Here is a 17,413-nt window from a genome sequence, read left to right on the forward strand (position 1 = left end):
TTTATCCCACTAAGGAATGGGTCAAGTCCTCCAGTCAGCAGTGAAAGCATTATTCCATTAAGGATTAAAGAAAACCTTGAATGGGGACTTTTTGCTGAACAAATACTTCTGTACTTTTACTACTGGTGGAAAAAAACACATGGGTCATATATTTGTATAATCTGCGGGGTTTACTTTAAGTAAAAGAAAGTTATTAAAACATTACTTGAGGATTTCATGAACATTCTCTAAAAAAAGAACAGGCAGAATGTTAAATGCTGCCATAATCAAATCTTGATCCAAAAATTGGCTAAAAACATGCATGTAAACATAAAATAAAGCATGAATTGGAAATCTTTAAATCAAAAGCCCATAAAAAATATAATAAAAACAAACAGGAAATGATGCTTGTGTTTGTGTATAAAAGACGAGGCGACGCTGCTGCTGGTCATGAAATCTCTTCATGTTTATTATCCTGCAGCTCGAGTACAAAAAGTCTCCTTTCTCCCATCAACATGATTCACAAACAGATAAAACACTGAAGGACCTGACTGAATTTGTTTGTTTTTTGCTTTTTTAACAGCAAGCTGTCAGGCGCCTGTGATTAATGCAGCCGAACGTGAAGCTATGAAAGCGCCACGAGAAGATAAATACAATATGATGAAGGTGTTTCATGCACCTGAAGGCTGGAAACCGAAGCCATACAGCTGTTTGAGCCTGTGCAGCTGTTCCTCAGAGCTCAGTCCAAGGAGCTGACAGAAGGCGCAGACAGCTGTATGGAGGAGGACTCTGTGGCACTTGGTGGCCCCCTGCTGTTCACAGAAGCACACTGCACTCCTCGTTTGGTAGAGATGGTTGGTTAATGTGTGCGTGCGTGCGTGCCTGTCTATGCGGTGGCCACAGCGAACACACTGACCACGCAGTACATGGTGCGGTTTTCCCACCTCACGGTGCAGCTTCCTGCAAACACAAAAAAACAAATGTGGGAAAATCTGAATAAGGAGGACGGCGAGGAAGAGGAAAACCCCACAATAACGCACTAAATTAAACTCATACCATCCATGGCAGTGTCCCAGTAACAGGAGTTGGCTGTGTGGAGGCCGGCACCTGTTTTCTGCATCACAGCACATGTCACTGTCCAAACACAAAGTCACAAGAATCTGTTTAAAAGTGTCTCTTTATCTTTTATTCAACACTTAGTCTCTTCATACCCCCCACCCCCCTCACGGACAAACCCATAACAAAATAACCTCCTCTGGATCAGCTGATGTTTTTATGTAGAGTAACTTTTTTTAATATTTGAGGAAACCCTGCGGTTTCAGGTCCTCAAAGGCCATCACGTTCCAGAAGTTTTGGGGCACCTCACAGCTCCATAAACACAGGAGATATTCACATGATATCTCCAGGGATGAAAACCACTTTTAAAAACTGCAACCAAATCAAATCTGCTTTCTATCACCAGCTCTCAGCATCAGTATCACGGGACATATCATCGCATCAACCGCTTAACTATGTTTGACCTGGTTTCTAATGATTCACTGGACAAAACTGGAGAGAGTACATTTTGTGGAAACATTTTTTTCCAAGGGCTTCAACAGAGTTGAGGTCAGGTATTTGGGAAGGCCGTTCCAGAAGCTTAGCCTAGTTTTGATGTGTGTTTGGGATCGCTGTCCTGCTAGAACACCAAACTGTGTCCAAGTTTAAACCACCTAGCTTTTGCTTTGAGGTGACATTGAAGAATCTGGAGGTCGTTCTTGGTCAGCACCCTCTACATCCACAGTGATGTAAAACTCACTCCACAGTGGACAGTGATGCTGCTGTTCCAGCAGTTCATGGCAGGCTTGAGCCTTTATGGTTCCTGAACATCCTAACCAATTTCCTCTCATCTGAGGGTGACAGTTTGGCTCTCCTTCCAGACCTTCGCAAAGTGGTGACACATCAGAATAACTTATAATTACACACCCTTGTTTGAACTGATGATCTTGGAATCTGCAGTGGTTTAGAAATGGCTCTTCCCAGCTTGTGTAAATCTACAGTTCTTCTTAGATCGTCACTGAGTTCCTCTGACATCACCATTGTTCTGAGCATTGGTTGGTCCAGTGAGTGCTGGCAAATGCTTTTTATGGTGGCAAAGAGAAACTAGTAGTTGTAGTCAATCCTGATCACTAATAAGAAGTTTATAGGCCTTAGCACTTTCTAATATTAACAGCCTGGATGTGGCTGATGGCTGTGAAAAGGAGAAACACTCTTGTTTTTACATATTCTTTACAGTAGTTCAGATAGATCACACCGATTGTGCTGCCACAATTTCTCCTTAGATTGTGTCACTCGGAGTGGGTGCAACATCAGTTTTGGTTTCAAGAGCTTAAATGCGTTTTTCAAAATTTACTGTGCTTACAGTTAGAAGGGTCTAAAATGCTGAAAAAAATAACAAATTATAAACTTCAGAGTACAAAAGGTGAAAATTTGCCTGGCGTAAGAATCGGCAGATCTTGTGGCTTAAAAATGTTAAATCTACAGTAACGAATACACACCGATGTACTTGTACGGTTTCCCCAGTTTGACAAGTTGCGTGAGGCAGCGCTCCACGATGCTCGCCGTCCACTTGTTCACCTGGTTCTGGCTGTAATCTCCGCCGCCCACGACGTTCTCGATGCACTGACACAAACACAAAGAAACAACATCAGCGCTCAGAGTCATGTGGAAGTCAGCCGGTGCTGCTGGCGCCCGAGGCGACTGAAACAAAGAGGCACTGACTGAGGCTGTTTCTGAAGGTTTTTCCAGGACAGAACCTCCATAGGACTTATTAGTGTCTGTAAAGCTTCCAGGAGCACAGGAAAACTGCACGAGCTTGGAAATGAACCACGAGTCTGAAAGCTTCTCATTATGTGCTCGTTTCAGCCTTTGCTCACAGCCTGAGAGCTCGTTCTATTTCTGAGACATAAAAACAGCTTTTAAACATACAGACCTTTGTATTCTTACTGGTTCATATCAGGGTTATTAGGTTAAGTTTAAATATTCAAGCCCTTTACTTCACGTGATTACCAGGACAGCTCAAATTTTCAGTACCAAGAGCACAACATCAGTGTTCATTTTAATAAAGATCTGAATAAGATGATGATAATGTGGGCAAAGTGGGATCAAATGAACTAAGGTGCATATGAGAGCAAACATTACCTCTTTGACTATGCTGTCAGCTTCTTCTGAATTGAATGAGCCCTAAAAGGGAGGAAAAAAAGCAGATTATCAGCTCCTAATGAAGAAAACTTTACATGACAGGACTTTAGATGAATATATACACATGGAAATGGAAAACCTCCCTTTAAAAAGTAACCATACAATCACTTTAGCCGCACTGCTGTGCACATACATACATTATATAGATTTAAACATTTTAGGGCACATAAATGTCTATTTTAACACCGTATTAAGTGTAAAAAGCAACATCGACCAATTCGGAATACCATAAATGATATTATTTATTGATTTTATAGCGTTTGCATTAAATAAATCGCCGCTAACACTGGGAGTGGCTACGCGGCTCCTTTCTGCGGTCACAGATGAAACCGTAAAGTCGGCTCAGGACAAACCTCGCTTCCGTTTTGATATTCCTCCATTCCTCCGGTCATCTGTCGCTGCTTCAGGCGGCTTTTCGTTGTTATTAACAGGAGCAAAACAAAAGCAGAAACAGGTAAACCAACAGGAGCTATTCGAGACTTCCTGCGGAGCTGTCAGCGGAGTCAACGACGCCCGGAAAGAGCGACCCGGAGCCGGAGTAGGAGCGGCGTTTAGCTAACAGCTGACCCCTGGTGGGGGTTCCGTGAGCGGCCCATGAGGTAAAAATACAACCTCTGAGACAGAAAGACGGACTGAGTGTTTAAAATGTCCATACCGGACTCAAAGGGGGTACCTCGTCTTTGTGGTTGCTTTGTGCTACTCTGTATCAAGCTGCTGTCATTTTGGGTCTTTTTTATCAATCGAACTTTATTTGTATGTAGGTACAGGTACAAAAAACAGCTAAGTTTAAAAAAGAAAAAACAATATATATATATATATATTAAGGTTGGGACTTTAACGCGTTAATTTCGATTAATTATTTACGGGGAAATTAACGAATTAAAAAATTTACCGTATTTTAATCGCACTTTGCACCGGAACGTTTCTCAGTGCACGAGTTCCCGGCATACAGATTATATCGACGCACGATGTCAAAAATTCAGCGGCCGCATCGTTCGAAGGACCCGGCCCACGTCCTTCGTAGCCCACGAAGACCGTTGCAATGGCCGGAAGTGAGCGGCTAGCCTTCATATCAGCGTTGCCTGCCCTCACCTCTGCGTAGCTTTTCTCCTTTTTGTGGTTTAATTTTAAGTCTTTAATTCAAAATAAGCTGTTAAAACAAGCATAACACATTTCAACATACAGCTGAGCGAATGATTAGTTTCCAACTATATTAAGTGAGACATTAATGTTGAATAAAACTATCCAGTTATGATGCTTAACTTTAATTTCAGGAGTTTGCTTATCACAGGAGCACTTCCACCCTTCATTGGTCTGTGTAGTAGGCTGGTGGGAAAATAAACAAAATTTTGAAACTTTAAGCTTATGTATATTGATTCATTCATCAACCAAACTTAAATTAATATTTATCATGTTAAATATTTAAATGTGATTAAAATGCGATTAATTTCGATTAATTAATTACAAAGCTCCTAATTAATTAGATTTTTTTTTATCGATTCCCACCCCTAATATATATATATATATATATATATATATATATATATATATATACAAACTGGAGTGTTAGAGATGCCGTGAAGGTGGAACACAGATACCCGTTGCTCTCAGCCTCTTCGGCTGTCTCAGGAAGCTCTCTTCTTTTGGTCTCGGGAAGCAGGAAGCCAACAGCTCCACCTAACAATGTAAGGCAGCTGAAGACTACGATGGGTATGGCCGAGTGGTACGTGGCCATACCCATATTGAATATTGACATATTGAATTTATGTCACCACCAGTTACCATGATCTTAATGAGGACTGAGATCTTTCATGTCTGTGTAGATTCTCAGTCATCCAGGTCATAGTAGTCTCTGGAGCTTGAAAGAAGCCATCTATGTCCACTGTGAACAACCAGCATTGAACAGAGGAGGTGGATTACGTCACCAACTTTCCCCCGCTTACAGTGCTGTCCTGAGCTCCCTTCCCAGACGTCTCAACCCCCATTCACACCTTTGTTCCAGTGACCTCAATAGGCCACAGGAAACAATGGAGCGGAGTCCTAAATTGGTTTCAACTGAAACCACTGATTAAATAGGACCCACGCCCCCTTCACACCTGGGCACATGTGTTCACGCACATGATCAATAGAGGGTCATAACCACCTCCAGGGGACTACGCCCACAGGGGTTTAAATACCTGGGTCTCTCCACCATTTGGTTGAGAACTGAAGAAGCCTTTCAGATGAGAGGTGAAACGTCTTCAAGAAACAAAAAGAGATCTTTCATGGTTTTTCTAGGTGGTACCTTGGTCCTTAAATTAGGATCACAGTTGTTGTAATTGACTAGAGTTGACCCACAATGTTGTCTTTCATTACTAGCACTGCGGTATGTTTAATATTACTGTGGCTTCAGTGTATTTGTTCTCTGTTTTCAGTGGTGCAGACACAAGAAGTTAAAATCTATGTTTGGTTAGAAACACGTGGTTGTTGTTTTGAAAAAGGTATGCACTCTCATAACTATGAACATTAGCATTATCCAAATGGTTCTATGAAGGCTTTCACAGTGCTTGTTTATGCTGTTTTCTTTAGCAGTTTAACATGGGGGTCTGAGCAGACTGACTCACTTTTGCCCTCAGCCTCATTTTGATGCTCAGTGAAACCAGTAATGACCAAAGATCACAAGACTGAAGCTCACCATGAGAATAACAGGAGCCAAAAATGTAATCCCAAAATCCCCAAACTGAGAAACATGACTAAATCCAGGAACCATAACATTTTGAAGCACTGTGTAAAATAATGGGTAAAAAGCCTGAACATTCCTGTTCACATAGACATGAAAGCTGCATGTACAAAGTCACCCAGTGCTTCACAGGAAGCAAGGCAAGCAGTGCTTTTGTAGTGAAATCTAAAAAACAAGCATTCATTAAAACATAGCAAAATAAAGGAATCTCTGTCCTTTTATCTCAAACAGACTTCTGTCATAAAGCTTCTCTCATGCCTGTTTCTTTCCATCCTTTACATCACTGCCATCTTGTGGCCACACTTGGCAAATGTCTCTGAAAGCAGAATTCATTGAACCACTGATTGTGTGATTGGCACTCTCAGCAATATGTCTGTGTCACAGTGTTAATGTCAGTTGATGCAATAATTGTAACTTGCAAGTGGAAAGATTCCCTCATTGTTCCCCTAAAGGAAGGACTTATCTGCCAACCAAAGCTGGCTCTCTTTCACCATCACTCACCTGGAGAAGTCACCTGCCTGCCCACTCTCCACTGACACCACTTTGTGGAACCTTCACTGCAAATCACAGTTTGATGAGGTGTGATAAGCTGGGGGAGTGAAGACACACTTTGAGTTTGTGTTTTATCCTCAGGCCTGTGTTTGTCCTTCATGTTTGGTGTTGTTGTGCAGCACTTTGGTCAGCCCTGTTATTGCTTTTAAAAGTGCTTTAGAAATAAAGTGCTCTTTTCCATCACTGCATTTTATGACTTGGAGGCTTCTTTATTTTGTGCTGTAAAACTCTTTGAAACGCAGGTTTTGAAAAATGGTCTGGAATTAAATAAAGAGGGGCTCAGAGTAGAGCCGCTGCTCCTCCACATCGAAAGGAGCCAGTTGAGGTGGCTCGGGCATCTGATTAGGATGCCTCCTGGCCGCCTCCTGGGTGAGGTGTTCCGGGCATGTCCCACCGGGAAGAGGCCCCGTGGTAGACCCAGGACACGCTGGAGAGATTATGTATCTCGGCTGGCCTGGGAACGCCTTGGGGTCCCTCCGGATGAGCTGGAGGAGGTGGCTGGGGAGAGGGAAGCTTGGGCTTCTCTGCTTAGGCTTCTGCCCCCGCGACCCGGCCCCGGATAAGCGGAAGAAAATGGATGGATGGATGGATTAAATAAAGATTATTGAAGTAGAGTTTGTTTTTTTAAGAGCACAACAGGAATTTCTAAAATATTCCTAGAATATTCCTAAACACTAGCATGGCAATCAACTACTTTCATTTCATTTTTGCAAGATTTCCAGCTGTCAGCCGCTGGTAAGATACTGACATATTTTACTATATGTCACTATGCCACAGATTTCCTCAGATAGAAACAGATTCCATTGTGTTCTACTGGTTTTGTTGGGCATTTTTATTAAAGAAAAACAAATGATCTCATGTGTCTTTGCTTTACACCTCTCACACTATGTAATGACAATAAGTTATTGTGATATATTCATTTTAACTTGGCACCAACGTACAAGCCGTACTGAATGGAAACACACCAAGAACACAATCACACACACGCGTGCTTGTACAAGAGAGCTGGACATTGGGAGTGTGGTAATGGAAATGTATTTAAGCGTTTGTGGTGCCACAATGTTTGTATATATAAAATAATAATAATATCTATACAGACAGACCTGCTCTGCATGTTCTCAGTACTGTGTCTGGTTTCAAAAGCATCCTTTCAGAGGTTTTAAATGAAGCCAATAGCCAATCACTGGCTGTTAAAGCAGCCCCTTGTGCCCTGCTTCCAGTGGACACAGTTGTGGTGAATTTGATGATGAAAACCACGACTGACAAAGACAGGGAGGATGAGGAGCTGCATGCTGAATTATAACTTCCCTGCATTGCCACATGTATTTTATTGCTAAATGTTTTGGTGTGCTGCTTCTCTTTTCATTTGCACTAGAACTGCCTTTGAAATCACAAACTGACATAAACTAGGACGATACTGTGACTCTTACTTCCTCTTGACTAGTGTGTGAATTGTGTTGCTGTACTGACAATATTCAATGAATGCACAGGTGTGCTTTATGTGATGACATATGAATTGTGAAATAACTGAATAACTACATCAAGTTCCATTTAAAATTAAAATTGCACCTTTGCTCTTAATAAATGATGAAATCCTGATGAAATTGTTTGATACCTTTTTTCTCTGTGAGCATAAAATCTGAACGAGAGACTGATTGTCAGTCTAAGTTTGCTGATCTGAATTTTCTATCACACTGACACATTCACATGATTTTTTTTTTTTTTTTGTTTTATTGATAAAACAGCAAAATTCCAACTCAAGCAACGGGGAGAGGAGTAAGGGTGAAAGAGGAGGAGGGAGGAGAGAAAAGGGTGGATGAGGATGAGGGAGACAGAGGAAATGGATTGGAAGTTGTTGGGTGAAGAAGATGAAGAAAAAGTAGAGAGGGGAGGGAGAAAGAGGAAACTAATGCCAGGAGTGAAGTTAGTCATCCTCCTCCTGAGCCCCTTTGATGCAGCTGAACCAGCTGAAAATGCGGCTCATCTTTGATTTTTTCTTCTTTTTCAGCACCTTTTTTACTTCCTCCTGTTTGTGCGCATCTTCACACTCTGTCACCACAGCATCAGGCCCTTCTGCTTCTTGGCTTCTTGCCTCCTCCAGCGCTCTTTGGACCTCCAACAATTCCAGCTTTGCCTTTTCAAGTTTCAGTGTTGCCATCTCGGCTTCCACTGTAACATTTTCGCATTGAATTTTAGCAACTTCAGTTGCTTTCTTGGCCTCCAGTATTGCCTTCTTCTCCTCTTCCATTTCTCTTTGGAGCTCCAACAATTCCTTCTTTGAACTGTCAGCTTCCTTTCTTACGCTTTCAGTTTCCATCTCTGATTCTTGCAGAGCTCTTTTCTCCTCTTTCAAGGACTTCTGGACCTCCAACAATTCCATCTTTATATTTTCAAGTTTCAGTGTTGCCATCTCGGCTTCCACTGTAACGTTTTCACATTGAATTTTAGCAACTTCAGTTGCTTTCTTGGCCTCAAGCATTGCCTTCTTCTCCTCTTCCATTTCTCTTTGGAGCTCCAACAATTCCATCCTTATATTTTCAAGTTTCAGTGTTGCCATCTCGGCTTCCACTGTAACATTTTCACACTGAATTTTAGCAACTTCAGTTGCTTTCTTGGCCTCCAGCATTGCCTTCTTCTCCTCTTCCATTTCTCTTTGGAGCTCCAACAATTCCCTCTTTGAACTGTCAGCTTCCTTTTTTAAGCTTTCAGTTTCCATCTTTGCTTCTTCCAGAGCTTTTTTCTCCTCTTTCAGGGACGTCTGAACCTCCAACAATTCCTTTGGTGATTTTTCAGATTCCATCCTCATTTCTATTATTGCCCTTTTCTCCTCCTCTAACGCTGCTTGGACCTCCTGGAACTCTTTCTTAGCATTTTCAGATTTATTTTTTGTCTCTTGCAGCTTTTTCTTCTCCTTATCCAGAGCCTTCTGAGCCTCCCGCAGTCTCTTCATTACGTTCTCAGCTTCCTTACTTGTGTCCTTCAGTTCCTTGTTGGCCTTTTCTATTTCTTCTCTCTTCTCTTGCAGTTTTTTCTTGCCTTCCATCAGTTCTATGTTGGCCCTTTTTACTTTCAGCTCTGCAATTTCTTCTTGAAGCTCTAACGTTTCAACTGAGTTCTTTGCCTTCTGTAGGTTTTTCTTCTCTTCTTTCAGTATCTTCAGGACTAACACAGTTTCTCTCTTTACCTCCTCGAATCTTCTTCTCTCCTCCTCGTGTTGTCTCTGGAGCTCCTCCAACTCCTTCTTTGCAGCTTCCTTTTCAGCATTTTCATGCATCTGCATGTTTCTGCAAGTTTTCTTTTGTGTGGCTGACATATTAAATGATAAAGTCGTAAAATAGTTTTAGCTTCTGCTGTTTGCTTTACGTTTTTAACCGTCTTGCTCTCTGTTTCTGCCGTCTGAGATTCGTGATCACTAAATCTGGCTGACGAGCCTACTTATACCTTTTCAGATCAAAGGCGGTGAAATCCTCTCTTTGTGTCTTTGATGGAATGAATCTCTTTTGATGTGATTCTTTACTCCTTTCAAAATACCAGACCGATAATTCTACCAGAATTATAGTAAGAACAAAATCAAACCATAACATTCTACAGTGAGATTCTATGGTGGCGCCATCACCAGAGAGATAGCATAACATATTAATATTCAAACAATAACTCAAGTATGCAAAACAAATATCACAGGTGAGTTTGTAATACCACAAGCACTGTCGAGAGGTCCAGTTCAGTGACACAGACACAAGGCAGCTATCAGCTGCAACCGCGTATATGTCAGAACCCACCTGCCATCTATAGCAGCCTTGCCATGCCTTACTGTGCGTAACTTTGAGCCTTAATACATTTTCAATGTAACTGCAATGCACTACAGGAAGATATGGGGGAAGTATTAATGTATTAATGTCAATTTTTTAATGGACTTTGAGAGACATTCTCTGTGTGGATTTTCTATATTTAGGGATACTGTGTTTAACCCTTACTGGTGCTGTTATTGGATGTTACAGATTTTTGCAACTATGTAACTTTCATAAAGTCCGACTTGTTGTTGGCTGTCTCAGAATAATTTCACACTTTATTAAGAATGTCATGGGATATTCTCACTGATCACTGTTACACTTTGTATCAAAAAATATGAACCCAGGACACACTGTGAATACAGTACACTGTAGACTGCCCCGATTGAGCATTTAGAAAAAAAATGTTCGTGCTGTTCAGGTTACTTTGAATGGCTCTGCTGGTGATGCAGCATTCATGGAGCTCAAGATAGAAAATTTGACATGAGCTCTAACGTCTCATTTGTGTTCAACATAGTGAGAAAAATCTACAAATCAATACAAGTGTCATCAGCTTTCTAGTCCCAGTTTCAGAAGAGGTTTGGCCTCTGTTTCCTCAAATCCTCCTGTTTAGACTCCCAGAGCCTTCAAAGGAAGAAGAAGTTACGCATCATTAGTTCATTTGATTCCCAGTTTGTTAGCTTTTAAAAAAACATCAACCTCTTTAAATGGTTTAAATGCAGTACAAACAAATCTCTCTCATACCCTGATGGGTTTGTAGATTCCTCTACTTCTTTCCATTGAAATGTTGCTGTTGTGTATCGCAACAGGGAGCAAAGTCAGCCAAATATACTCCCAAAAGTTTGTCAACTCATATATAGACGCCAAAATACTCTGAACTCAATCGTCTCTCCTTATTTTTGGATAAAGTTTGCAATGGAAAAAGAATGAAGCAGTAGATTTTAAGCACTTAGAGACTCTGGCAAGAAGCAGTTTGGCTGTTTTTTAGATCCGTGGTGGCCCAATAAGACCTCCTTTATTTAATTCTATTGCATTTTCATGAACAATGATACCTTCTTTTTTGTCATTTTGTACTTGTACACCACCACCGTGGATTCTAAATCAAGTGCACATTTTCAGCTTTAATTCAAGGTGTTGAATAAAAGTATTTCACTAATTGTTTAGGAGTTATATGTTACGGCAGGTAATTTTTAAATGCAATGTTTCTAAATGCACAACTAATATCAGCAAACACACGAACTGTTTGTGTGCAGTTTGTCACACTGTGTGTCTGCTAGCTAAAAGAGCAGCTGCTGTATTTCCAGGGAGAGAAAAGAAAGAGTTCACTCAGATGGAGAAAGAGGACAAGAGAGGAAGAAGAGAGGTTATACTTTAAGGTAATCACTGCTCAGTGACTTCTGATAAACGGGAAATTTAATGCTTACATTTTGAAATCAGATCTTGGATCTGTATGTGAAGTTATGTTTTTTTTCTCACATTGTGAAACATCTTGCAATACAAACTGAGGTAGACTGTGTTATTCAAAATACTGCAGTTTACTGCAGGATAAACAGGTTAGTTTTATGTAATGTTGTGAATTTACAGTAAAGCTCTCTGCTGGACTGGTGCACAGCAGCTGTGGTGTTCATGATGATTGGTAGGTTGCATCAATTATATCAGAGATTCATTTCATTTAAGCTGATGACGCTTAGATTCATTCACTGAATACATTCTTTGTACCAACTGGGGTGGAAATCAGCCAAGATAGCTCGTGAAATATGGGGTTACATCTTGTTGAATTCAGTTGTGTAAATCCAAACGGAGCAGCAGCTGATCACAGCCTGTACACAAAGCAAATCTACTGGAGCTCACAATAGAAATTATTGTGAGCTGTGATTTTTTTACCCCACACTGAGCCACTATAACCAGTCTTAGGGTTCCCCACCTGCTGAACCCCACTGTAACCCCTGACTGTACCTGTTTAGGTAAGGCAGAGTCACCCTCTACAATGTAGGTAACCGCAAACAAAAGTTTTAAAAGTTCTTTTTTTTTCTTTGCTCATGATAGATTGAAATTAATTTTGTATTCTCGTGTAATAATGTTTTATTTTTACATTAATATAGCAGGCTCAGTTAGCTTTGCACAAAACTAGCTGGCAGAAACGTCCTCCAAAGAGCTACATTTTAATTTCTTACTTTGAGTACATTTTAGAGCCTGTACTTTTTCACTTTTACTTGAGTAAAGAAGTTGAATCAGTACTACAACCAACTCTTTGTGTGCATGTCCCCCTTATTCCTGCACCAATTGTCTTCTGGTACTCCAGCTTCCTCCGATATGTGGGATAACTATGATGGAAAACTTACATGGGATAACTGATGATTCTAAATTGGTTACAGTTGCAAATATGAGTCTGAATTATTGTCCTTCTCTCTGTGTTAGCCTTGTAATAGACTTGTGATTTTTTTTCAGGGTGTACACAGCCTCTTGACCAAGGTCACCTGGGATGGGCCTCAGCCACCATGTGATTCTGAATTCCATAAGTGCTTAAGAAAAGAGAACTGGGTTTTGTTGGAAACAGAGTTCGTACCAACACCCAGTCGCTTACGTCCTGTGTAGTAGGCCACAGAGCCTGATAAACAACAGCAGTGCTGTAGAAAAAAATAACAGAATATATCATATTTAGACTTCTGTGTGTGAGTTCTTATCTGTGTGTATTACATACTATGAGAGAGGGAATTTAAATCAATGGATCCCATTGAAATCCTTAAAAACGAACTACAACTTGATCTGACTTGAGATTTTCCAGTGAACAGTTTGGACCTTTGGACCAGCAACCTTTATGAATCAGAAATCCCCACCAGCACCACATAAATTAAAACTGTTTTTAAAAATTTGATAAATGTGATCTAGGCAGCATACTAAGCTGAGTATAGATACACTTTTTGAATTCAGAGACAAATTTCTTGTGAAAATATTTAACTAAAATTAACAGGAAAAGAATCAATTGTTGGCATTTTAAATGACAACAAAACTTGCATCAAAGCCAGAACAAACAGACTCAAGAACAGTTTCTTCGCCAAAGCAATCACCACCCTGAACTCACACACTCACCTACTCTAACTGTGCAATACCCACATCTCTGTGCAATATTATATTATTCATACTGAATATCTGTCACACCTATATTGTGTAATCTGATATTCATTCACCAAGTGCAATACTCTCCATCTTCAGGATTATATGTATACACTTGTTTTATTTTTTACAATGTATATATTTTTATACATTCTCTTATTTTCTGTATTTAATACATTTTATTTTCTGCATATTTATTTATACATTTTATTTTCTGTATATTTTATACATAGTGTTTTATTTTCTATTTATTTTTAGATTATTATTAGGGATGGGACTTTAACGCATTAATTTCGATCAATTAATTACGCGGAAATTTACGAATTAAAAATTTTAACGCATTTTAATCGCACTTTGCACCGGAACGTTTCTCAGTGCACGAGTTCCCGGCATACAGATTATATAGACGCACGATGTCAAAAATTCAGCGGCCGCATCGTTCGAAGGACCCGGCCCACGTCCTTCGTAGCCCACGAAGACCGTTGCAATGGCCGGAAGTGAGCGGCTAGCCTTCATATCAGCATCGCCTGCCCTCACCTCTGCGTAGTTTTCCTCCTTTTTGTGGTTTAATTTTAAGTCTTTAATTCAAAATAAGCTGTTAAAACAAGCATAACACATTTCAACATACAGCTGAGCGAATGATTAGTTTCCAACTATATTAAATGAGACATTAATGTTGAATAAAACTATCCAGTTATGATGCTTAACTTTAATTTCAGGAGTTTGCTTATCACAGGAGCACTTCCACCCTTCACTGGTCTGTGTAGTAGGCTGGTGGGAAAATGAACAAAATTTTGAAGTTTAAGCTTATGTATATTGATTCATTCATCAACTAAACTTAAAATAATATTTATCATGTTAAATATTGAAATGTGATTAAAATGCGATTAATTTCGATTAATTAATTACAAAGCTCCTAATTAATTAGATTATTTTTTTAATCGAGTCCCATCCCTAATATATATATATATATATATATATATATATATATATATATATATATATATATATATATATATATATATATATTTGTGTGTGTGTGTGCATGCATGTCTTTCCAACTTTTAAAAATATTTTTGTTTGAGTTTTAACAAGCAATGAAAAGAGAAAAGAGCGTCATTATCTAATGTTAAAATTAAATTAAACTTAAAAATAAAATTAAACTGCTCGCATAGCTTGCTTTATTCACAGTGCGTAAATAAACTGCTAAAAAAAGTAACTTTAACAAAATCATTTTTGACTTTAAGTTTTCTTAACTTAACAAATATTTGTGTAGTCCTTTTTAGCCTTTTGTGTGCCGTGTAAAAATAGATCTTTTAGTGCCCCCTCGTGGCAGATTTGGGTAAATGCAGAGTGACAGATACGCTCACATAAACCTGTTTCCTGTGAGCAAACAAACTGTTGACAAAGAAGTAATGAAGCTGACCCTCTAAGACCACTGGCTGACCATCTGAGAATAGCAGCTGGCTGCTGCAGTGACTTACTACTGGCCACTTTTCGATTCTAGCACTTCTGCTCAAAATCGTGCCTTACATTTTTTGTTTCAGACCTTAATAAAGACAGATACTAACACTCTTATTTAACTCTAAATAAGAGCTTTAAAATAACAGTTGAGCTAGTCTCAGCTCTGAGAGCCAGTTCACTCTATGTGGGCTCACTGCAAACAGCAGCATCTCAGACACCAGTGCAGAAACCCAAAACCAGTATTGCCAAGTCCACTTATTATAAGCCACTTTGGGCTTGTTTTTTTCTAAAGTCGCTTACAAATCTTGTGAGTCGCGGGTTGCGTTTTTTTTGGGCTTGTTTTTGAACGTCAGGTTGCTTATTTGGGCTTGACTTTCTTTCCGAGTGAAACTTGTTGAGTATCTCTCAGGGCCCCATAATAAAGCAAAAGACGAGCGGTAGGTAGTTTGTCCCTTCCAAGCCCCCGTTTCCTGTTTATCGTTCCCGCCCATGTTGACCGGGCGCACACCCAAACAAACACTCATAACAGCCCAGAGTGAGGAGGAGAGAAAAGAATGAGCTCCAGTAAGTGGAGAAAATATAGAAAAAATATAATAAAGAGTGGGAGAAAGAGAGCACACTTAAAGAATGGATCCGAGCTCGGATGGGAGACGGTGGCGCAAAAAGTGGGTGTACGCTATATGCAGCCTCACAAGAGTGGGGTGCCAAAGATGCGGCAAAATTTTCTATATTTAACAGCTGTGCATATGATATGATCAATAACAGAGGCACACCGCTGATTAGGCACCCCGGTACTCCTTCACCTCCCCTTCTCCTGTCACCCCTTTAGACAAACAAACATTTTTTTTTTTTTTTGTGATTGATAGAAAATAAAAGTCTGTAATAGAAATCTTGTATTTTATAAGTCCATGAATAGGTGAGATCTGCAGGCATGAACACAGTAAACCTTGAGATGTGTGTGTGTGTGTGTGTGTGTGTGTGTGTGTGTGTGTGTGTGTGTGTGTTATGGGGGGGCTAAAATTGCAACCGCAAACACCTCAGAAAGTAGCTGCCGTACTGATGAGAGACGTATCAAAGGCGGATTTTGCAAGTGTGAAATATGTGCTCACCATGCTGATTTAATGCAACATGTTAATACCGAGAAGCACACAAAAAGACTGTGCATCCTTCTCTTCTACATGGCTAAGAAACATGGGTTTCACTGCTCCAAAACACAATGATACAAAACAAAGAAATGAGCTGTACTGCATTGGACCTATGCTGCATAAAAGGGGCCTCAGTTTTACACAATATTGTGGGTTGCCAGTTGGGCTTATTTTGAGCTTGTTTTCATAGAGCTGGTTGCTTTTTTCTATCGCCAGATCTGGCAACACTGTCCAAAACATGACTGAAGTCCAGCTCAGCATCAGCTGAACCAACATGACCCCCACTATCAGAGCTTCCTGGTTGACTGAGCTACTTGAAGTGAGGAGGACAGACACACTTACACAGAGCAGTGAAATCATACAAATAGTGACTCCTTTACCTGAGTGTCCAAGCAAAGTTAAGGCATCACCTGAGGGCAGGGTCAGTTATTCCACCTGTGTCCAGCCTCACGGTGAGACTGTGGAGTCATCAGCGGTGGAAGGAGAACTTCCTGCACACAGTTTGGCCACTACAGCTCATTAAAGTGGAAACATGAATTTGGGATTTCTTCACTTTGGACTGTGAGGTAAGGTAATAGGTAAGATCAGTGTTTCCTGCTCTGCTACCTTACGGTCAGCATAAATGATTGTTATTAAGTGTTAGATGATGATCTGGTGCGTTTGCTTTGCCTGTGAGTATAACGATGCTCTGATCATCAACATATTCATTAAATGTGTCTTTCAGAGCAGCCAGCACAGAGCTGCTGATCTGAAGTGCTTGTGGAAACTGTGGCACGCTTGTTATCAGATCATTTTTACTAGGAAATAACTGAGTTTAAGGAAGTGCTGATAACGAGTGAGGCACAGCGCCCTTCTTTCCTGTCAGCTTTTTATCAGTTTGATCACTGATGTTCACGGTGTTAGAAAACATGCGTAACCTTTGTATATTTTACAGCACATATAATTTGTAGAGGTGTTAGTTATAAAGATGTGGCATGTGTCATCTTCATAGCGCCCCCTACATGAAACACATTCCCACAGTTATAGGTACAACAATTTTATTAAAGTATTCAGAGAAGAAATTCCAAGGGATCTGTGGTCAAGACCTTTTGGCTACCAGGCAGCACTGGATTAAACAGCAACATGATTCTGGAGTGAAATCACTGCAGGGGGTCAGAAACACTTCCTGACAGCGATCACAGTCTGTTGCTGCATCCACAAATTCAAGTAATTGAGGAAAAAATAATATAACATAAAAAATAAACAAGTCCATTCAAGGTTTTTGATGATCTGAGGAGTGAAAATGTGGATTTCTGTTTGGAAACCAAAGACTCTGTGCCCTAAAGAAGAGAGGGACCATCCATCTGGTTATTAACACTTTTTAATTCAAAGCTATCATCCATCAGTGCACATGGCGTGGGCAACTTGCACATGTA

The 17,413-nt window shown here is 40.2% G+C and overlaps 2 protein-coding genes across 2 annotated transcripts; both read right to left on the bottom strand.

Moving 5' to 3' along the window:
• Positions 1-424: 424 nt before the first annotated feature.
• On the bottom strand, positions 425-3,761 carry LOC115794309 (dynein light chain Tctex-type 1-like). The gene is made up of 5 exons (XM_030749736.1): positions 3,570-3,761; positions 3,157-3,198; positions 2,514-2,637; positions 1,036-1,113; positions 425-939 (listed from the first exon to the last, which is right to left on the bottom strand). The coding sequence occupies exons 1-5, from the start codon at positions 3,606-3,608 to the stop codon at positions 866-868; spliced, it is 357 nt and encodes a 118-aa protein (XP_030605596.1). The 5' UTR covers positions 3,609-3,761; the 3' UTR covers positions 425-865.
• Positions 3,762-8,277: 4,516 nt separating this feature from the next.
• On the bottom strand, positions 8,278-9,946 carry LOC115797388 (tropomyosin isoforms c/e-like). Its single transcript, XM_030753956.1, has one exon. The coding sequence runs from the start codon at positions 9,798-9,800 to the stop codon at positions 8,412-8,414; it is 1,389 nt and encodes a 462-aa protein (XP_030609816.1). The 5' UTR covers positions 9,801-9,946; the 3' UTR covers positions 8,278-8,411.
• Positions 9,947-17,413: the final 7,467 nt, after the last annotated feature.

The sequence above is a fragment of the Archocentrus centrarchus genome, chromosome 2 (genome assembly GCF_007364275.1).
Source record: "Archocentrus centrarchus isolate MPI-CPG fArcCen1 chromosome 2, fArcCen1, whole genome shotgun sequence".
Classification (NCBI taxonomy): Eukaryota; Metazoa; Chordata; class Actinopteri; order Cichliformes; family Cichlidae; genus Archocentrus; species Archocentrus centrarchus.